We start from the raw sequence: 20,422 nt of genomic DNA on the forward strand, positions 1-20,422 counted from the left end.
GTAGGCTGAGGCTGAGAAACAGGTTTAAGGTGGCAACCGAGATTGACCAGAAAATAGAATAGAAAAATGAATTTTTTGTATAGAAACTAAACAAAGATGCTTCTGAATGTCCGGAAAGGATATTCTTTCTTTTCTTTTAGGTGAGAGATCTCTCTGTGCTATGTACGAGAAAATGGTTGCAAACCACCATCTATGCCTGTTTTTGCTTCTTGGATGCTAGCTTCAAATAGGATTCATAACCTATGCCTCCAAACACTGAAAGCACGCCTAGCCATTGGCCCAATGAAAGTTTATGGCCAAACAAAACCACACTAAGAATCATACTTATCATCTTTCTCGTGACTGTGGCAGTAACCAAGATGAGAGAATCAAATTTCTCGAGAATGAGGAACACAAAGACCTGCCCTGCAGCTCCAAAGAGTGAAAATGCAAGTATGTCCATAAGCAGCTGTGGATACCTGTGAACGAAATTCCATGTATAAACGGCCTCCTCTTGGAACTGAAACACCAAGATGAATCCTGCCGAGAGAATAAATACCATGAGATTAAGGATACTCATGAGTGAGGCTCCAGTAAGCTTATGTTGACGATTAGGAAGTTTGAAGAGTTGATCTTGCGTTGAATTCATCAAGCCATCAAGAAGCATCGAGCCCGCTAATTGTGCCATACCAAGAAGCGTATTGCCATCGTTTATGGAAGCTTTAGACTTGCCAGAGCTGTGGCAGGTGGTAAACAAGATCACACCAAATGTAACCATTCCAGCGACCAAGTACTTGTGCGGTGGAAATCTCGTTCTGTAAAGCACGAAATGCACTAGCATCACAGGAAGCAACTTACAAGACTTTGCAAGTAAGAAAGCCAAGTAGTCAACGTGCTTCAAGGCCTTGTAGCCTAATGGAGAAGACACGGTCGAGGTGATAGCTATGGCTATGAAAAATTTCACGTATGTTGAACCGCCAGTGGTGTCCTTGCTGCTTTTACTGGAGAAAATGGCAAATGGGTTTTGCCTATGGGCCACCCATGAATATAGAAGACCAACAAGACATGCAAAAAACGCCTGGATAGTATTGACAAGTAATGGAGCTTTGAAGAACACAGGTGATCCACCAATGATTTCATATGGTTTGGTGTTGATTCTCTCTTGAAGAAGCGACCATGAAAGGAACAGGCCGTAAAGACCAAGCACACAAAAAATGAGCGTAAATACCGAGCTTTCCTTCATTGGGCGGATATATGGTGGGAATAAGTGTGTGTTGATGGAGTCTCCAGTATGTCTTAAACAGCGCGCTACTACATGTACATGTTAATGCTAAGTGCACAATACTAATGCTTTATGGTATTACTTAACGGCCGAAAATGCCGAAAAATCCGCTCTTCTTTTTATCTTCAGTTGGTTCGCCTCCACTTGTTTCATCTGCTCTGGATGAGTAGCTGATGTAGTTGAATGCAACATCGAACAAAACGGCCTTACTCAAGACTGGTTTGATAGCTCCTCTGTCTCCAGCGTTTGTGATTCTAGCTAATCCGTCGGACAGTGGGAACTTAAAAACATTGTCGACAACAAGGTTACTCTGGCTGTTTTGCTCACTGTGGAATTGTGCCATGACATGAATCTTGGACAAGTTGGTTTGGATTGTAGACGCAAGCTCTTTCACCTGGTCGTTACTCGTTACTTCGTAAGGGAATGACTCGATCTTGTAAAAATCGGAGGTTGCCTCAAAGGTGTTTGAAAGATGGTTGTAAACCTTGAGTGCCTCAGGAAGCTTATTGGCAAGTGCATAAGAATCGGCCACGACAATTGCTCTCTTGGAAACAAAGAAACGCTCCATGTTTTCTAACGATTCGTACATCTCCTCATCGTTGTATACACCGGGCAAGTCTTTAAGCTGTTCAACAGTGGAGACAATAGAATCGAAGAGTCTGAGGATGTCACGGTGTGCTTGAAGTTTCTTAGCAACACTAGCGAACTTTTGGGATTCTAACTGCTCAATGAGTAGCAAATCTCTCTTCAACTTTGTGAAGTGAACATTATACTTGAGGTATGTCAAAACAATAGCGCCATCTTGAACCTTGTCAAGATCGTCTTCATCTTTGTTCTTCAGTATGTCAGATTCGTGGAGGTCCACAAGGGCAGTCCACTTCTGCAACAAGCTATCGTAGTCGTTGGCCTCAGCAAATTCTTTCCAGTCAACGCGATTGAGACGAGCAATCTTGGTTGCCAATTCATCATTGTAAACGTTAGCTTCATGCTCTCTCCAGGTCACCTTTCTAGAAAGCTCCTCTTCCTCTGGCTCTTGGACAAACTGAGGATCCTGGGAAGCTATAAGCTCAACTGCTGGTTGCAAGTATGGTAAAGTACTATCGTGGCAGTGTTTTCTAGCGACAGTAATGATATCAGCAGATGACTCGTGTTGGTCGTTCTGGGAGACTGCCAAGTTCAACGATGGGTCGACTAAAGTGTCAAGCAACTCCTCCAGCAATGTTCTGTTGAAGTTCTCGCCTTCAGCATCTTCACTACTCTGAGATGCTATGAGTTCAAGACCACATCTGGCAATGGAGAAAGCTTGGAGAGCCTCAGACCATCTCTTTTTGTTAACCAGGTATAAGCCTTGGGCCAAGGCTGCGTATATGTAGAGCTCTGTTCTGACAGCAGAGTTCTTCTCATTCTGAGTTACCTCAAGAAGCTTCTTGCTTGTCTGGACGGTTCTCTTGAGTCTGGACACCATGAGCTTTTTGTAGGAAGATAGTCTCGAACCAGAGATCTCAAGCAATGACTTGATCTCAGAGGCATACAAGGAATCACGCTCAGCGATTAAGAGCAAGAGCAATCCATTCCTTTCATCCTCGTCGTATTGTGCGGAACTAATGCCCTTGGTCTGTTCCTTTTCACTGTACTTCTTGGTGTCCTTTGTGACAATGTCGAGATTGTGACGAAGCTTGACCAAAGCCTTATTCAATCTCTTTCTGTGCTTCTTTAAGTCTTCATATGTGGTCAAGTATGCGCTTAGACGGGCGCCGTATGTTGTGGCCAATGGCGTCTGGATTGACATGCTGGACAGGTATAATTCGATTGAGTCGTAGTGGAATTTTTTCGACAATATAGTGGTGATGGTGCACGGGTGTAAGTGCCATTGGTAGTACTTCAACTGAAATGAAACGGAACTGGCTAATTATTTAAAATTCAGTTTGTTGATTAAACAATTGTTGCTCGGTTCTAGGTCAGCTCTTTGCTTTGTGTATATACCTCATTTATTGGTGTGTTGTTCAACGACCAGTTAGTGTGGGGTGCGGAGCGAATAGTAGTTTTAGGTAAAGAGATCCACCACGAAAGTACACCAATAGATTCTCTATTCCAACGGAATCTCGAACAAAAAACAGAAAAACCTTTTCGATAAAATGCTTTTTAACGGAACTTAACGCTTGCCGTCTTATAATTATCGGAAGTGGAAGCGACATCTTTAAATTAGACTTGGAGGCTGATAACGAAGATTAGACAGCTTGAAACCCTAAACCTGAATAAATTATATGTGGCTCTAAGCTTACATGATTGAGATGCCTTTAAATACGTCCTTTCTCTTTGAGTATTCTTGTTCTTCTTATGTCCTTTTGGGCAAGCTTCACTGAGCCACACTTCTCGCACGCGATGAAACCTTCAATATGGAATGCAACGTTCTTGACCTCCTGGACATTTTTACTTGATAAGAGCAATCATTACAATCTTCAAAGCAAGAATTGTAGATTTATCTCCTCTCGAAGAATATTTTGTATTTTGAAGAAATGTATGCAAAGTTGTAATTGACGTTATCTTTGACATTTGGCAAGAATAGTGCATTTTGCAGCCACCTCTGAGATTCTTTAAAATCCCAAAAATACTAAAGAGTGTTTTATAATTCGAATTCTAAACTTCAAGGGGAAGTAGAGTCTTTTAAGCCAAGTACACCAAAAATAAAAATGCTCGAAGTCCTACGTATCCTAATTAGACTTATCTTTGGCTCTTTCAGGAACATATCAACACGAAGATGTACTATGCGCGATGATCATATCAACTACAACCCACCACTATGGAGCTAGAGAATCTAGATCTATACGCCGAATTGGGCGTTCCCGAGGGAGCCTCGGAACGTGAAATCGTTTCAGCGTATAGAAAGAAAGCCCTTAAATTTCATCCTGACAAAAATCCCCTGGCTGAAGCCAAACATAAGTTCCAGCTTCTTACAGCTATTTACGCTGTGCTAAGCGACCTGAAGCTTCGCGAGCAGTATGAGAAACTACGAAAACAGAAGGAGGCGAAAGACGAGGGATTAAATGAAGATATACGTCGCTTCAGGGAACAGCTACGCCGAGCCGAGGAGCAACAAGCCAAAGTGTATGAAGATGCTGGGATGAGGGAACAGAAGATCCATTTCTTACAAAAAGAAGCCCAAGATCTTCGATACCAGTTCGAACGAGAGAGAAATGTTGAACATTCTGGCTACGTCAGTTATAGAGACCTAGACTTCAGTGGAAGACTCACGAGCCTCGCGATGGACCCTAGTGGAGATAGGGTAGTCGAGGTGAAATGGAAACTACGAGAGGAGAAAGAAGCCCAAATCAACGATGCTGTGCTTGCAGAGATCATGGCAGTGTTTGGAGCCGTTGATGGTGCCAAAGTGCAAGATAGCCACAGCGGATATGTCTATGGTACTGTCGTATACGAGCAATACGAAAGTGCAACAGCAGCGACAACACATGATTACAGGCAGAGAGCCACGCGATGGGATAACACTAGAGTCCGCAAAGCAGCCTCACTTCTACGAGGATGCAAAAGGCAGCAGGGGCAAGTGCCAGCCAGCGCCTATGCTGAGCTCGTGTTGGAGCAATTGACAGGACGAAGAATGTAATATATTATATAACCCGTATGCTATAGGGAAGAAACCAGAGCGGAGCGGATGAGTCCTGGAGCCGGTTTCCAGCCCGGTTCTAATGAGATATTAGCAGAATATCATGACCAAGGAGTGAAAGCTATCACGATGTCTCGTTTAGTTTAGGTAAAAGTACACGCCGGCAGCCAAGGCAAAGACAGCAGCAGCCAACAAGGGGAATGGGATACCAGACACATCGGCAGCAGCACCAGCAGAGGTGACACCCTGGGCCTCAACAATGGTACCGCCCTCCAACTTTCCGAGTCTCAAACCCTTCAAGATATCGTGGGCATCGTCAGAGTGACCAATGTCGTTAAAGGCCTCAGTGGCGTCAGTGCCAGCCACATCGGCAATCACCTCTTCACCACCGGGATGCTCATCCAAGTATGGAGTGACGTTGTAGACCTGGCCGTTGTAAACGATCCACAAGTCATCGGTGGTGTTGTGTTTCTGGACCTCCTCGATGGAGAAATACTTGTCCTCGACAGCGGAGCCTTCGGTTTCAGACATGATGGTGGGAGAAGGGAGAAGTATGGAAGATGGAATAGTTCGCGAAGAAGAATGAATTTATGTTGAACGAAAGCTGAGCTCACATGTGAAAGCGAGCGAGGCAGGAAACAACCGTTTAAATGCGATCAGGTGGGCAGGTTTACTATGGGCGTTTTTTGTCGCCAGGGAGAGAAAATTGGGGTCTGCTCGCTGTCTATATGCAGTACACCCAATCACAGTCGCCCAGATTGTCAGTTTCGCTGCGGTGCGAGTTTGGCTACTGCCGTGAGTTTTGCGCTAAAAGGGTAAAGAGAACCCATCTTGAGCCCCAGCGCTGAGCGAGACATGTCAGGAGAGACGGGCTGGATTTTGCCGAAAGAGAAAACAGCTTTTGATTAAGAAACCCGTACATCTGCCACTATAAAATAAAATAAACAGACGTACACCTCTACACCAGCAAGCCCCAATTCGATACCTTCCTTTTCTTCCTTTTCCATGGACTATTTTCACACTCCTGCGGGGGTTGCTTGCACTTTCCCATGCGCCATTGTGCTTATTCCCACAGACCATATTGGACCTTAGTACCTTAAGTCTTATGTCCGCATTGTGGCGGTGACCAACGGTGCCATATTTTCCTTTCTGATCTTTAAGTGGGGCTAGCCCTAAGGTCGTGTGAAAAGAGACCTTGTAGAAATGGCTGCGAAAACGGTTGCTTGGTATCTGAAGGAATGTTTTAGTTTCTTTGCTGAAGCATGAAATGGGCAGATATGGAAGGTCAGTTGCTCGGGTTAGCTGATTTCGAGGATCATGACTGGAAGAGTATTCTGGTGTGGGGTTGGTGGCACCATTATCTGTTCACATGCTGGTGGTCTATGCCAGCGATTATCAACAAGTATCTTATGAGTGCTATGGATTCGGTGAAATCGGGTCGTATTTTCGTAGGCGAATGACCAAATACGATGTCTACTTTACACACGCATTATACTTCTTTGTTTTATCATTACATGATTTGTCTATAGTCACAATGATGCTTCGTTGCCTGAAACATCTGCAAGCCCATCTAGGAGCTCTTCACCAAGGCATGTGTCGCCTGGTGGCTGCCTATGTAAATGCAAGGATGTGGCTCCATGAGCCTTTGTATGGCTAGTATTGTTCACAACCGGTCTCTTATGCTTCAAGCGAGTAGTTGAACCCGAGTTCCTTCAACTCGTCAAACTTAGCCTGCTTCAGGGCCTCGAACTCGGCCTGCTTCTTCTCCCATTCAGCCAAAGTCTTCTTTGCGTGGTATGCAGCGTAATCCTTGGCTCTCCAGTCAAATTCGGTGAAAGTGCTCTTCAACTTGGCTGGGAAAAGGTCATCTCTTGGGTTAGCGACAACGTGAACCTTCATCATGTGGCCCATGATAAGGTAGTTGTTCATGGTCTCGGCAGCCACCTTAGCAGCCTCCTCATCCTTGAATTCGATAAAACCGTAATGCTTCATGCGACCAGTAGTCTTGTTTCTAGCGATTCTCAATTTGGTGATGTCTCCAAACTGTCTGAAGTACTTCTTGGCTTCCTTCTCCTGGAAATGCTGAGGGAGACGACCAATGTAAATAACTCCTCTCTTCTTGGTGCTAATATGTGGTTTACTCTTCTCTGACGTTTCAAAGTTCACCACATGGCCACCGAGCTTCTGTGTATCTTTGGCACCTGGAGGAGGGACTTCGAGACCTTCGATATCAACTTCTTCTTCATCACTGGACAACTGCTCTTCACTCAGAGAATCAGCAGATTCTTGTAGTTGTATCTTTTCTTCTTCCTGAACCTTTGGCTCCTCCTTCTTCGCCTGCTTGGCTTTTTTCTGGCTAACTGATTTGGCCATGTTTGATATGAAGTGGTAGTACTTTGAGGCTCATCTCATCGCAGTGAAAAAACCACATACTCATATGTAGTACACATCAAGTAGTTAAACTGACGCCCTAGAAAGGGCCCTTATAAAATGGTGAAGAAAAAAAAAAAAAAAAGGCTTGTAAAGATTTATGGTGAAAAAAATTGAAGTTCTCAGTTACATTAGTTGCTTTCTTTCTGTTTCCATGGTAAACCAACAGATATGATATCGTTGCCTTATGGTCCAAATGGCTGCGAAATCGGTATCGCTTCACAGAAGGCGATCTGAGGCTCTTTTAGGCGGCAGCAAAACTATCATTTATAATGGAAGCTTGACACTGACAAGCCTTATGTGACGAATTTTGCTATTCGAGAATAAATTTCCATCCAATTTCGACCTGCCCAATTGTCTCTAAAGTGAAGGGTAAAAGTGCTTCCAAGCTGGAACGTCAGAGTTACTTGAATAACTTGGGTCTATCATCTTGAGGACTGAATGATAACAAGAAGACAATGCATCCCTGGTATCACAATACCTAAGCAGATCTGACTTGAAGGGCCTCGCAAAGCAAGGAGAAAGTCTTTGAAGCAGGTAAGCCCACAACGTTGAAGTAGTCACCCTTAAGACCGGTGAACAAGAGATTTCCGATGCTTTGGTACTGGAAACCACCTGCAACATGCAAGCCCTCCCCACAGTCTGCGTAGTTCTGAAGCTCTCTGTCCAGAAGGTCACTGTTGAATTGCAAGTCAGTCACCTCATAGCCAGAAACACGCTTTTCTTGGCCATCCTTAATAACAATAACATGAACGGAAGTAATAACTGTAACATGTCTTGCTTCACGGAAGTCTTTGAGCATCTCCATCTGTCTTTGTGGTGTACCAGGCTTTTCGTAGACCTTTCCTTGACAGGACACAATTGTATCTGCGGCAATCACGACACTATTTGTTCCTTCAAGTTGTTCAAGTATACTTGGGATCTTGGCCCCTGCTGTTTGCGTCACATACTCTAGATCAGAAAGACCTTCTTTGGTGATGTCTTCTTCAAACGTCGACTTGACTATAGTGAAATCCTTGATTCCGACGTTTGCTGATATGATTTCCTTCCTACGTGGCGACAGCAGGCCTAGCACCACATTGTAATTCTTCAATTGATCGTATAATGGATGATTAAATGTCATGGTGGGAGTTCTTGGTGGTACTCGATCTCGAAGTACGGAATATCATAGGAATGCAGGATTTTGCACCCAATGGATCCTAGTGGCCTCCAAACTTACATGCTAAAAACCAGGAAAAGACGAAGGATGTTAATAAGGCATGTTCAAACGAAAATGAAGATTTGACCATCCTAGAGGACAGTTAGTGTCGTACGTCAGAAGGAACGTCAACGTTCATTACATAATGTTACATCATAGATCTATCCAGACATCGCCTTGGACCTGGCGGTAGCAATGGCACTCTTCAAGAAAGCTGTCCTCGTGTCAACCTTTTCTCTTTCGCTATCAGAATCGACATCCATAGCATCACCTTTATCACCACCAGAGTTGCTAGGCTTTTTCCGAGCCTTGTTCGAAGGCTCTGCCACCAAATGCTCTCTAACGGTACCAATCACCGCTCCTTCATCATCGAAGATAAGTTCTGTCCCTAGTAGTTTCTTCCAATGTGCTTGATATATTTGTCCATCGATTGCATTCAGGTTACTGAAGGAAGCTGACTCGGCATCTGCCCCTGCGACCAGATTGTCACTTATCTTAAACAAGGGTCGATCTTCTTCAATCCCAGTTAGCTGGAACTTGGCATTGGGGTTGATAAAAAGCTGTTCACTAAGCTCCCGGCTGTCGCCGCTGTCGTCATAGTATGACGGAGCCACAATTGGAACATCAACTGCAACATACACATCCTGAAAGGTTAGTAATTACTTTTCATGGTAAAAGACAATCTCTCACATGTTACTACGTACCTCGTACTCCAATGGCTCTTTCTCAGGTTTTGAAGGATTCTCGGTGCCTTGCTTTTGCTTCGCTTCCTCGGCTCTCCTCTTCATATCCTCGTCGGAACCTGCCTCCACTTTCACGTCAAAGTTCCAATTCATTTCTTCACCATCCTTCAAGAAGTCAGTTTTACCATTCTCCAACATTATCCAGTGGTCATTGTCTCTCTCGAACTTATCTAACGAGCATGCGCCTGCTCTCAATCTAGTCTTTATTCCTTTGAAGTCTATCTCGTCGTAAAGGGACTTGTGGCCCAAAAGAGCCATACCCAAAGCAATCTTTGTGGCAGCGTGGTTCACAAGAAGAACTCTAGTGACATCTGGGTGTTTCTTCTCGAAAGCTGGGATGAAGGAGCTCCAAAACTTGTGGGATCTCTCAAGCACGTCCTCTTCGCTTTCGCCCTGGTTATGAGGAATAACGCCACTGTCAGAGTCCCAGGTGCTTGGCTCGCCCAAAACTTCAGCAAAGAACTCGCCCAATTTCTTGTAGTCACCAGGAACAGGAACCACACCTCTATCTTTCTTGAACCATTCACCAATTCCCCTATCTAGATGGACTTTAAGGCCCAGTTTTTCAGCAAAAGGCCTAGCTGATTCCACACAGCGGTAAAATGGAGAAGAAAGAATAAACTCAGGTTGTTCATCTTTTGGAAGTGTGGCCAAGTACTCGCCCAATTCAACCGCTTGATCCACACCATGAGGAGCCAAGGCAGGATCCAGGTCAATTCCTGTGGGGTTTGGTGGATGTGGTGGAGGCAACCAGTTTGACCGGAAGCCATGGCGGGCAATATAAATAGTTTTAAGGGTCATCTATAGTAGTCTATCGAATTAGGATGTGTGTTTGTTTTAGTTAGATTTTCGGGCCCATGCTCGTTATTTATGCCCCCCCCCCCCATGTGGAGGAACCAGGTGATGAGAAACCACTTGATGCAACTGCACCATGCTACATTCTTATATCTATAGGCACATTATTTATACGTAGATGAATAGGATAGAGATCCGCATTAGATCAAGAACTCCAATGGGTTCTCGACAATCTTCTTCAATTCACGGACCCATTCACCACCGACGGCTCCATCGATCACTCTGTGGTCGAAAGTACCAGTGATGGTGATGACATCCTCAAAGACGAAACCTTGTTCATTAACGGCGCTTGGGACGGCCTTCTTGTCGGTAGTACCAATAGCGACAATGGCGGATTGAGGTGGGTTGATGATAGAAGTGAAGGCGTTGACAGCATTGTTCATGCCCAAGTTGGAAATGCAGATAGTACCGCCCTGGTACTCCTCAGGAGCCAACTTACCGGCCTTAGCCTTCTTGCCCAACTCCTTGATCTCCTTAGAGATGGCAGCCAAGCCTCTGCTGTGTGCGTTCTTCACGATTGGGGTGATCAAACCAGTTGGGGTAGCGACGGCGACGGAAACGTCAACGTTGTTGTACTGTCTGATGACGCCCTCATCGGCCAACCAAGCAGAGTTAGCTTGTGGAACTCTCAAGGAAGCCAAGGCCACGGCCTTGATCAACAAGTCGTTCACAGACAACTTGTATCTGTCCTCGGCGGTAGCGTTAAGCGATTGGCGCAATTTCAACAACTTGGTGACATTGAGCTGCGACTGAATGATGTATGTAGGTGACTGCTGGGTAGATTGCAACAATCTGGAAGCAATTGTCTTTCTCATACCAGTAAGAGGAATGTCTTCGTAAGAAGCTGGAGCGGTGGCAGCAGCAGCGGCAGGAGACGAGGTCTCGGTGGCTGGAGCCTTGTAAGCCTCAACATCCTTGGCAACAATTCTACCGTTAGGACCGGAACCCTTGATGTTCTTCAAAGCAATACCTCTGTCCAAAGCGATAGTCTTGGCCAATGGAGATGCAAAGATTCTGCCAGCAGGAGCCTTAGTTGGAGCAGACTCCTTCTTAGAAGCTTCTTCCTTCTTTGGAGCAGCTTCCTTCTTTGGCTCCTCCTTGGCCTCCTCCTTAGGCTCTTCCTTAGCCTCCTCCTTTGGAGGAGCAGGACCCTCACCGGCGTCTTCAGCAGTGAAGCCTTCGAAAGCAGGAACATCACTAGCTTCCTCAACATACACAGCAATAGGCTTACCAACAGGAACGTCCTGGGCACCAGCGTCGACTAAAATCTTAGCCAAGTAGCCCTCCTCCTGGAACTCAAAATCCATAGAGGCCTTGTCGGTCTCGATCTCGGCAATGGGCTCACCTGGGGCCAATTCGTCACCAACATTCTTGCTCCACAGCATAATACCACCCTGAGTCATGGTAGGCGACAAAGCAGGCATGTGGATGACAGTGTGGTCTGGGAACTTGGAGGAGTAGAGTCTAGCCATAGTAAGGGAGACTCTAGAGGCAAGGAAAGGAGCAGTGACGCCAGAGTATCTGGACGCCACAGCAGCGTGGGACACAGAGGCACGCAATGCCGAAGAGGCTCTTTGGGCAAACATGGGAAGAATGAGTTGGTGAAGTTTTTATTCAAGTGGGTTTGAGTTTTGCGGTACAGGACGGTAGCATCGCATGGTTGTCTTCCGTTGCTCGGTAGAATACCACCGAGTCACGTGGACAAAGTTGAAAGAAAATGTAATATCGAGATCTTCATCGGCATGTTAAGAATTTCTATCAGAAAATTCCTCTTATATTTAATAGAGGTCACTTTTATCTGATTCCGTCTTTTTTGACATATTTTCCATACTTTAGGACCTTTTTTCGTTGACATTAGTGCTCGGAATTGGCGGGCTCGGAGTGCGCGAGGCTACCGTTTCGGACCCCGATGACAGCCGGGAGAAAGCGATAGCAGGCAACCAGATGGAAGAAGTCAAGGTTATTTAATGAGGGGAATGTTTTAATAATTTGAACGCCCAAGGAAACTGAATTTAAGCTTTGAGGATTTTTACCGGACTATTTTGGTGGAATGGAGGATGTGACAGTTCTCGGAGCTCAATGACTCCGACACATGGACAACCAACAACAAGAGAGGACCATAGCAAGGTGAACAAGAAGCCAAAAGTCAGAATAAGTAAAATGAAAAGTGAAGAGGGAAGTTAAACTTTCTTGAAAGATGTGGTGGACGATCAAGATACGTATATATTAAAAGAGTAAATACACGTGGGTAAGTGTTCGTTGGTTCACGTCACTTTGACAGTTGTTGGGTCAAGTCGCTTTTTCGCAGCCAAAGTCGAACGGCTGGCAGAGGCTCAGAAATAGTATATGGTGAGCAGATGGAAATGCCGATACATCTTTTCATTTAAATTATCATTCATTTCTATCCAAACGGCGTAATGTTTCGGGTCTATTGTAGTCTATAGTGATGCGGGCCTTCCATAGAACAGCTGATCTATCAATCCCTTTGGCTTCTCAAACATACCAGTGACGTCCTTATACCCCTTATCCTTAAGACACTCTTCTTCGTAGATTACTTTGACGGCTCCGCCCTTCTCAAGCGCATCTTTAGCTGTCTGCCACAGAAACCTTACAAGGCCATGGTGCCAGCCAAAAACTGGATCAATGTTTCCTTTGAGCCACCGGCTTGTCGTGGGATCAGACGGGTAACCCGACCCTAGCTCGTGACCTTTAACCAGCTCAATGTGTTTGTTAAAATATTGTAAGTTCAAGTCTCTTGTTACCTTGGCAACAACAGAAGCTGTACTGACAATGGGAAAGATACTATCGGCCTTTTTGGTGACAGTCACATCAGCTCCACCAAATACTTTCTGAAGCTTTGCCTGGTACGATGCTGGAGGGCCCACAGTATCAACAAAAATCTTGCGGACGTTCACGCCTGATTTAATCACCTCTGAGATAAGTGCTATAGTAGTGTCGTGAGCCTGATCGTTCAAATTGTAAGCACCTTGCCCTAATGCGCTTCGAAGCATACCACTCGAGATATCCTTTGCAGTCATTGTACACGTTGCCCATCCAACATTCTTGTAAAGTTCGTGATCTTCGTCATCTATGAGCTCAAAGAGTTCCTGACGTCTAGCGTCTTTAAGCGTCTTGGAGTCAGCAAAGCCATACTTCAGCTTGAGCAGACTGTGATACTCTTCTGTGCAATAAGAGATACCATATACCATAGGCCCTAAAACTGGACCTCTTCCAGCTTCATCCACACCGAGAACGATGGGCTCTCTTGGGTTCTTAGCGATTATCTCAGGAATCGGGGAGTGGTAAGTTGTGGAGTTAAATGAAAACTTATCTTTAATCTCGGTGATCGACTTTGGAGCCCACTTTTCGATATTCATGCCATCATCAAGCTTGGCCTTTTTGGCCTTTGGCTCATCTGAAGTAGTCATGAAGTGTTGATTTTATGATGAAAACAACGCGTATAATGTATCGCGTTCAGGCAATGTATGGGGACGAATTTGCAAGGCAGAAGTGCGATAAGAGACCGGCTTACAAATAAGACTGTAATATTTTAATACAAGATTTGAAGTCATTAATTTAAATACAAGAACTGAAGCGTCTATAAATATTAGGAATGAGTTGGCAGTCCATGCCTATAACGACAAGGCACGGGTCGATAGCAGTTAGTATATGGGAACACCATGGGGGGAATTAGCCAGACGTACCAAGTCTGATACGAATGGAATTAGCATAGGTTTGGTATAGAGTGACGATGATGGAGTCATCAACTCTGAATTGTAGCTTGAAGAGTCTTCACCTGCTTGCAATGCTGGATGGTAAATAGCAGGAACCGCTCTCAATGGCTCATATACTTCTTCGTAGTCTCGTAAGACAAGAACATAACTGCTGTCGAGGGAAGCACACGAATGAGGTTGGCGCTTATGCCCTGGTACAATCCGCGTAGCCCTCCATCCAGATTTTTGATCTGACGAATAATCGATATCATCGTTCTTTTCTCTTGGCCGAAGTTGTAGCTCTGTAGTCTTGATTTGATGACCTGTGTGGGATACACTATGACCATACTCAATGTTCTTGCCATCATGGAGAGACCAGTGTACTGGTAGTTCGAAGGTTCTTTCTCCTGGTGCTTGGTGAGATATAGTTTGGCATGATCGTAGAACGTGAATTGCAAACTTCCTTGAAACACCGAGAACAAGCTGGGCACTGTACCTTTCCAGAACGTACGCACACCCTCATTGACATATATCTTTCTGATACCGTCCCAAAGAGACGAGTACGAGTTCTTGGTTTTAGGTGTACTCAAAATTCGAGTTTTTAGAACCCAAATTGGGTTCGTAAGCAATGTAGTTGAAAGGCCAGCTAGTGATGAAGCAGCGAAGTAATTTGTTGAGTGTTCTGTTGCAACCATCTCTTTGAACTCAGCGTATAGACCAAAGTAGATCGCCCAGGCAGACACATTGCCGATGAAATTTGGCCCCACACCTCTATAATACTGCTGTACGGTGTAGAATGCCTTTGGGTACCTCTTGTCACTGGCTTGATAGGCGTTGGCAGCCAGTCTTTGGATGTCGTGGTATACTCTTGATATGAGTTCGAATGGCTTGGATGTCAGTTTGTCAGCGAGCTGCAACCTGATCTTTATAAGGTCCAATGGGTGAGTTGCTAGAGTAGTCGAGAACCCAGCTACCAAACCGGACACAACCTCGATCTGGCGTCTCGACCATTGTTCAGACATGGATGTTGAACAAGAGTAGTGATGAGATGCGACTTAGTGTAGGACAGTATGGATTCATCGATAACGCAGTACGCTTCAAAGGAATGAATACAACCCGGCAACCAAAAAAGAAAACTTGAAATACGGGAAGGTTTATTTTCTTTCACAAAGCCAGATGGTGGCTCTCGAAGCACTGCTACAAGGTGCATGGTTGCTCTTATTGCTGTGGTCACTCCACAATTAGAAGCAATCCATCGCCATCCGTAGTATCGAGCTAAACCAGCACTACAACGGTGTCTGATCTATGGTTATATTGCTATGTACAAATGGAAGATGCTCCTTACACGGAAGGAACAGGACTCAACAAGTTGAACAAGTTTGGCTTGTGAGTAGAGCCTTTCCAGCCCAAGTACAAGATGAATGGGATGAAACCATAGTGAGCAACGGTTCTGGAGTAGTCCAAGACCTTGTTGATGGTCTCCTTAGACTCGTCGGAGAGTGTGATTTGATAGTTGGCCATTATATATCAATAGTAGATATCGAGTGGAGGTGATTCGTTGATTTACTGGAAATTTTTAGGCCGAGTTTCTCACATATGATGGTGCACTGATGTACCATAAACTACCACTTCTACCATGGCTGTGCCGTTTCCGGAACTGAAAGAAAGCTCTTAGTTCCTAAAGATTGCTACTGGCATTTTACACCTTTTATTTTTCTATAAAACCGACTTCGGGGCCTTAATCTTTCCCGTAGCACAAAACTGCAGGTGTACGGGTCTAAACTGCAAGCTGCGTGTGAGCCAAGTAAGATCGGTCCAAAGACCAGCTGTACTTAACTTGAAAAATTCCACTGATGAAGGTATTGTTGTGTGAGGAGCCCAGGATCATTGCTTTGGTCTCTGAGACTCATGCTCTCACCTTCCGTTTGCTTTCGTCTAACTTGGATGACCCCAAAAAGAGTCCTTCGGTAGAAGTTCAGCTTGAGCCGACCTCCAACTTCCAGCACAACAGGAAATATAAGGTTTTGATCCACAGAGACATTCACGGATGTTTAGGTCTTATTACCATTGACCAACAGGTCTACTTGGCTTTAATCACTGGAGCTTCAACGAATGTTGCCCGTCCTGTTCCGTATGAATCGGTTGACAAGATTTACGCAGTGGACTTTGTCTCGTTGGGAAGCAACGAATGGGACTACGTCAATTTGGATTCTGGTGGAATGCCAATTCAGACCCAAGAACCTGACGAATACGATCCTAGCAGTGGTGGTCTGAGAGTCGTGCATCCTTGTTTTGAGATCAAGAAGTTGTTATCTAATGGATCTTTCTACTTCTCGAATGACTTTGACTTAACCTCAACTTTGCAGAATAGAGGAATTGATTCCGCCAAATTTGATAAGGCGGCTCGTGACTCTGAGAAGGCTGATAGTATAACCAGAGTGAATTTACAGCACTACGAAGAGCAGTACATGTGGAACCTGTTTTTGATGAAAGAGCTTTTGAAGTTTAGAGCTAATTTAGATGACCTCGCTATGGAAGTGATTGACAAGAATAGGTTCTTGACAACGGTGATTCGTGGATTTGCAAAGACAGTACGTTTGAATTCAAGAGGCGATACAATCAGTATCATCTCCAAGCAATCGTGGAAGAGAGCAGGTACCCGGTTCAATGCCAGAGGTATAGATGATGATGGCCATGTCGCCAACTTTGTTGAATCTGACTTTATCTTTAACAATGTTTCCCTGCGACTGGTGTTTTCGTTTACTCAGATCAGAGGTTCTGTACCAGCCTTCTGGGAACAGGACTCTACGTTGATCAACCCCAAGATTACGATCACTAGATCCCGTGAAGCCACACAGCCTGCCTTCAATAAGCACTTTGATGAGGTCTGCGAGAAATATGGTGTCTGCCACATCGTCAATCTTCTTTCCAAAACCAAGACACAAGAGGTTAATGTGCTGCGTTGTTATAAAGAACTCTTAGACAAGTCGCCCCATAGATCGGAACTCTCATACAGTCATTTTGATTTCCACGCAGAGACAAAGCAGCTGAGCGGTGGCTTCGCAGGTGCAACCAAGATTCTTCCTTTATTATACGAGTCTTTGGAGTCTTTTGGATGGTATGACTTCGATATCCAAGAAAACGAAGTGGTGACGCGCCAGGATGGTGTCTTCCGTGTTAATTGTTTGGATTGTTTGGATAGGACGAATCTTGTTGAGCAGGTGGTTTGTCAAAGGATAATGAGCCACATTCTCAAGAACCAGATGCCTGGTAACGGGAAATCACCCCGTGAGAAACAACTTATCGAAGAACTCACTCTCAAACACAACGCTCTTTGGGCCGATAATGGTGATGCAATTTCTCAGATCTACACCGGTACGAATGCCTTGAAATCTTCTTTCTCGCGGTCAGGTAAAATGAATTTCGCTGGTGCACTCTCGGATGTTACCAAGTCAGTCTCCAGAATGTATCAGAACACGTTTGTGGATTCGAAGAAACAGCTGGTGATGGATACATTACTCGGAAAAGATGCTAAGAATGGAAAAGCAGTCAAAATTTTCGACCCTATTTATGAGTCTGTCCATGAGAAACTCCAGCAGAACTCTTCGGCATTCACAACTTACAAAAATATTAACATGTTCGTCGGTACTTTCAATGTCAGCGCTGCGTCACATCCAATCCGTGAAAGTCTCGAAGAATGGCTCTTTCCTTCTGCCAATAGCAAGATCCCAGCCCCTGAGATTTATGCAATTGGTCTTCAAGAGTTGATTGAGCTCAACGCGGGATCGTTCCTCACATCGGACTCATCCAAACCTGCGGCATGGGGAGAATTTTTGGCAAAGCAGCTTTCATCCAAGGGAGAGGACTACTATTTGCTCCGAACTGAAGCTATTGCTTCCATGAGTATGTACTTGTTCGTCAGAAGAGATCAGGTTCAACAAGTCACTCAAGTTTCTGGATCATCTAAGAAAACTGGTCTCGGTGGTATGACTGCGAATAAGGGTGCCTGTGCTGTCAGATTCGAATTCGGATCCACTTCATTTGCTTTAATTACTTCCCACTTGGCTGCAGGTGTCACTGCTACTGTGGAAAGATATAATGACTATATGCTGATTATGCAAGGCCTCACTTTTACAAGGAATTACACAATCGGTGATCACGACAACATCATCTGGTTCGGTGATTTGAATTATAGAGTGGAACTCCCGAACGATAGATGCAGATATCTCGTCGAGACGGGATCTTTTGATGAGTTGACTGATGCAGACCAGTTGCAAGCAGAAATGGCCAAGGGTGGGCCTTCTCTGAACTTAGAGAAAGTCCTTTGAGGTTCTACCCAACTTACAAGTTCGACAAAGGTACCTCCAATTATGATACATCCGAAAAGCAGAGAGTGCCTTCTTGGACGGACAGAGTTCTTTTCAGAAGCATCAACAAGGATGGTATGAAGGCTTTGAACTACGGATCAGTGATGGATATCTTCGTCAGTGACCACAAACCCGTCTTCTCCACATTCAAAGTCAACATCAAGTTTGTCAACAAGGCCAAGAAGAACAAGTTAACAGAGGAGTATTATAATGCCTACAAAAAAGAGTTCGGATCCAGTCTGAGCTTGATCGAGTTTGGAAATAGTGACTCTTCCTCGCCAGGTACTACTGCAAGCTCCACATTTACTTCAGACACCCTTTCAGATATGAATATCCTAGATGATGACTACTCAAGCGGAAAGCCACCAGTACGTGGACCAAAACCTCGCGCTGTTGACACTTTACCAAGACGTGTGCCGCCACCTCATGTTAGCAGAAAGACAGTTTCTCATGACAGAGACGAGAAACCAGCGAGGGAAACCCCTTCGAAGGTAAGACCGAATGTTTCCACTCCTCCTCCACCTCCTCCCTCGAGAAACTCGGCTCCTCCTTCAAGAAGTAGCCATCACAACTTGGCTTTTTCGGCTGCTCCCCTCGTTCCATCCGGTTCCCAACCTTCCACTCCACGCTCCATGTCGCCAAGTGTATCCAACACGGCAGCTTCGTCGCCAGCTAGATCTGCTTCTGACATGAAGCCTGTGAAGCCTTCAAAACCAAAGGCTTTGTCCACTAACAAGGTTGAACAAGTTTCGCAGCAAAAGCCAGCTGGTGGAAGAGCGCCACCTCCGCCACCGCCTAGAGCCGGTAGCAGCAACGGCTCGAGCCAAAGAGGTAAAATGACGGATTGGAAGCCATTGGTTCCTCAATAGACTCTTAATTAAATGCTTATACCTCTTTAGACTACATAGTGTGCATATTGCATAAAAGTTGAACCTCAGTAACAACGAAAGAACAAACATCTGTAACACTTCCCCATACTGAATAATGTCCAAGAGAATCAAAAACGTCTCTATATCGGTGCCTATCCTCTACGGCAACACAGCCAAGCATTTGGCAGATGAAAAGAGAACTGAGAAGACGCCCGCTGACCATACGCATGAATGGACTGTCTTCTTTAAACCAGTGTTAGACAATGTTGATTTAACACCTCTTATAAAGAAGGTTACCTTTAAATTGCACGAGACATATGAAAACCCTGTTCGTTCAGTGGAGCATCCTCCATATCAGGTCACTGAAACTGGTTGGGGTGAGTTCGAAATTATCATCAAAGTCCATTTCCATCCCGGTGCAGAACTAGGTATCAACGAGAAGAATTTCCAGATATTCCATGGTTTAAAACTTCATCCATATAATCCAAAGGCACCAAAACGTGAGAATGGAGAAGTTTACTCTGTTCTTTTGACGAGCTAGTGTTTAACGAGCCTACAGAGGCCACCTTTGAGATTCTCACAAAGAAACCACTGAACTTACTACCTTTCAAGTATTCTGATCCTCAGAAGCGGGACCAAGAGTATTTGAGAACTGACGAGATTGACGAGTTAGCAAGATTAGACGTTTACATCTCAAAGGTCAAGGATGAGATCGAGAAGCAGCGCCATGAATATAAAGAACTCGAACAACAAAAAGCTGCATTGCTACAATGATCAAACAAACAATTCATTAAGTCGTTACATAATTATGGTGATACTGTGCTCCATAAAGAAGTCCAAAAACTCGTCAATCAAACCTTTAAGCTGAGGTAGACTCACGCCAAACTTCTGGTGTGGGCAATAGTGTGAACCGATGCGAATGGGAAGCTTGCATCTGACAACCAGGTCAGAGTCAATGACAATAAGATAGTTAAGCGGATAATTACCGCCTCCAAGCGGATCCATGATCTCAAAGTATCGAGCAAGCTCCTTGCACGTCTCTGTATCCAGACAATGGAAGTATGGGTTCTCGGTAAAGCGGCTATCGATGTTCAGAGAGACAAACACCAACGGATCAAAATGCTTAGGAAACATATCTCGAATCACGTCGATATATTCCTTTCCCTGGGCACCCAAAAAGACTAGAAAGTTGAGGTTATCCACATGCTCCATATCCATTCTTGAAGTACCCGTCGCTGTGCTCTCCATCACCTGCTGGAGAGAAACTTGAACCCACAGGTCTAGTGGGATGCCCTCTTTTTCAAGAAACGAAGGAGGAATCCTTCGACATGCTGTCGTTTTAATACATTTTGCCAGCCCTAGATCAT

At 44.8% G+C, this 20,422-nt stretch overlaps 13 protein-coding genes across 13 annotated transcripts; 3 read left to right on the plus strand and 10 right to left on the minus strand. All coding sequences in view use genetic code 12, as the record gives it.

The window, feature by feature from the left end:
• Positions 1–190: 190 nt before the first annotated feature.
• Positions 191–1,222, minus strand: HUT1 (Hut1p; the record flags this gene model as incomplete). Its single annotated transcript, XM_025487556.1, has 1 exon — positions 191–1,222. The coding sequence occupies one exon, from the start codon at positions 1,220–1,222 to the stop codon at positions 191–193; it is 1,032 nt and encodes a 343-aa protein (XP_025344572.1).
• A 121-nt stretch (positions 1,223–1,343) lies between these two features.
• On the minus strand, positions 1,344–3,050 carry CXQ85_003923 (signal recognition particle subunit; the record flags this gene model as incomplete). Its single annotated transcript, XM_025487557.1, has 1 exon — positions 1,344–3,050. One exon carries the CDS (start codon positions 3,048–3,050, stop codon positions 1,344–1,346), a length of 1,707 nt encoding a protein of 568 aa, XP_025344573.1.
• Positions 3,051–4,061: 1,011 nt separating this feature from the next.
• Positions 4,062–4,880, plus strand: CXQ85_003924 (U2-type spliceosomal complex subunit; the record flags this gene model as incomplete). Its single annotated transcript, XM_025487558.1, has 1 exon — positions 4,062–4,880. One exon carries the CDS (start codon positions 4,062–4,064, stop codon positions 4,878–4,880), a length of 819 nt encoding a protein of 272 aa, XP_025344574.1.
• Positions 4,881–5,018: 138 nt separating this feature from the next.
• Positions 5,019–5,411, minus strand: CYB5 (Cyb5p; the record flags this gene model as incomplete). The annotated part of the gene is made up of 1 exon (XM_025487559.1): positions 5,019–5,411. One exon carries the CDS (start codon positions 5,409–5,411, stop codon positions 5,019–5,021), a length of 393 nt encoding a protein of 130 aa, XP_025344575.1.
• A 1,146-nt stretch (positions 5,412–6,557) lies between these two features.
• Positions 6,558–7,253, minus strand: NOP15 (rRNA-binding ribosome biosynthesis protein; the record flags this gene model as incomplete). The annotated part of the gene is made up of 1 exon (XM_025487560.1): positions 6,558–7,253. One exon carries the CDS (start codon positions 7,251–7,253, stop codon positions 6,558–6,560), a length of 696 nt encoding a protein of 231 aa, XP_025344576.1.
• A 538-nt stretch (positions 7,254–7,791) lies between these two features.
• CXQ85_003927 (nucleotide diphosphatase) lies at positions 7,792–8,433 on the minus strand (the record flags this gene model as incomplete). Its single annotated transcript, XM_025487561.1, has 1 exon — positions 7,792–8,433. The coding sequence occupies one exon, from the start codon at positions 8,431–8,433 to the stop codon at positions 7,792–7,794; it is 642 nt and encodes a 213-aa protein (XP_025344577.1).
• Positions 8,434–8,669: 236 nt separating this feature from the next.
• Positions 8,670–10,021, minus strand: CXQ85_003928 (transcription factor TFIIIC subunit; the record flags this gene model as incomplete). The annotated part of the gene is made up of 3 exons (XM_025487562.1): positions 8,670–9,152; positions 9,213–9,970; positions 10,012–10,021. The coding sequence occupies 3 exons, from the start codon at positions 10,019–10,021 to the stop codon at positions 8,670–8,672; spliced, it is 1,251 nt and encodes a 416-aa protein (XP_025344578.1).
• Positions 10,022–10,246: 225 nt separating this feature from the next.
• LAT1 (dihydrolipoyllysine-residue acetyltransferase) lies at positions 10,247–11,692 on the minus strand (the record flags this gene model as incomplete). Its single annotated transcript, XM_025487563.1, has 1 exon — positions 10,247–11,692. One exon carries the CDS (start codon positions 11,690–11,692, stop codon positions 10,247–10,249), a length of 1,446 nt encoding a protein of 481 aa, XP_025344579.1.
• Positions 11,693–12,544: 852 nt separating this feature from the next.
• RNH35 (ribonuclease H2 catalytic subunit) lies at positions 12,545–13,534 on the minus strand (the record flags this gene model as incomplete). Its single annotated transcript, XM_025487564.1, has 1 exon — positions 12,545–13,534. One exon carries the CDS (start codon positions 13,532–13,534, stop codon positions 12,545–12,547), a length of 990 nt encoding a protein of 329 aa, XP_025344580.1.
• A 407-nt stretch (positions 13,535–13,941) lies between these two features.
• On the minus strand, positions 13,942–15,340 carry CXQ85_003931 (uncharacterized protein; the record flags this gene model as incomplete). The annotated part of the gene is made up of 2 exons (XM_025487565.1): positions 13,942–14,873; positions 15,181–15,340. The coding sequence occupies 2 exons, from the start codon at positions 15,338–15,340 to the stop codon at positions 13,942–13,944; spliced, it is 1,092 nt and encodes a 363-aa protein (XP_025344581.1).
• Positions 15,341–15,672: 332 nt separating this feature from the next.
• On the plus strand, positions 15,673–19,055 carry CXQ85_003932 (phosphatidylinositol-3-/phosphoinositide 5-phosphatase; the record flags this gene model as incomplete). The annotated part of the gene is made up of 2 exons (XM_025487566.1): positions 15,673–18,112; positions 18,136–19,055. The coding sequence occupies 2 exons, from the start codon at positions 15,673–15,675 to the stop codon at positions 19,053–19,055; spliced, it is 3,360 nt and encodes a 1,119-aa protein (XP_025344582.1).
• A 115-nt stretch (positions 19,056–19,170) lies between these two features.
• YAF9 (Yaf9p) lies at positions 19,171–19,829 on the plus strand (the record flags this gene model as incomplete). The annotated part of the gene is made up of 2 exons (XM_025487567.1): positions 19,171–19,555; positions 19,597–19,829. The coding sequence occupies 2 exons, from the start codon at positions 19,171–19,173 to the stop codon at positions 19,827–19,829; spliced, it is 618 nt and encodes a 205-aa protein (XP_025344583.1).
• A 24-nt stretch (positions 19,830–19,853) lies between these two features.
• CXQ85_003934 (uncharacterized protein) lies at positions 19,854–20,273 on the minus strand (the record flags this gene model as incomplete). Its single annotated transcript, XM_025487568.1, has 1 exon — positions 19,854–20,273. The coding sequence occupies one exon, from the start codon at positions 20,271–20,273 to the stop codon at positions 19,854–19,856; it is 420 nt and encodes a 139-aa protein (XP_025344584.1).
• Between the last annotated feature and the right edge of the window lie 149 nt (positions 20,274–20,422).

This window comes from Candidozyma haemuli, assembly GCF_002926055.2.
Source record: "Candidozyma haemuli strain B11899 chromosome Unknown F_2014730914, whole genome shotgun sequence".
Classification (NCBI taxonomy): Eukaryota; Fungi; Ascomycota; class Pichiomycetes; order Serinales; family Metschnikowiaceae; genus Candidozyma; species Candidozyma haemuli.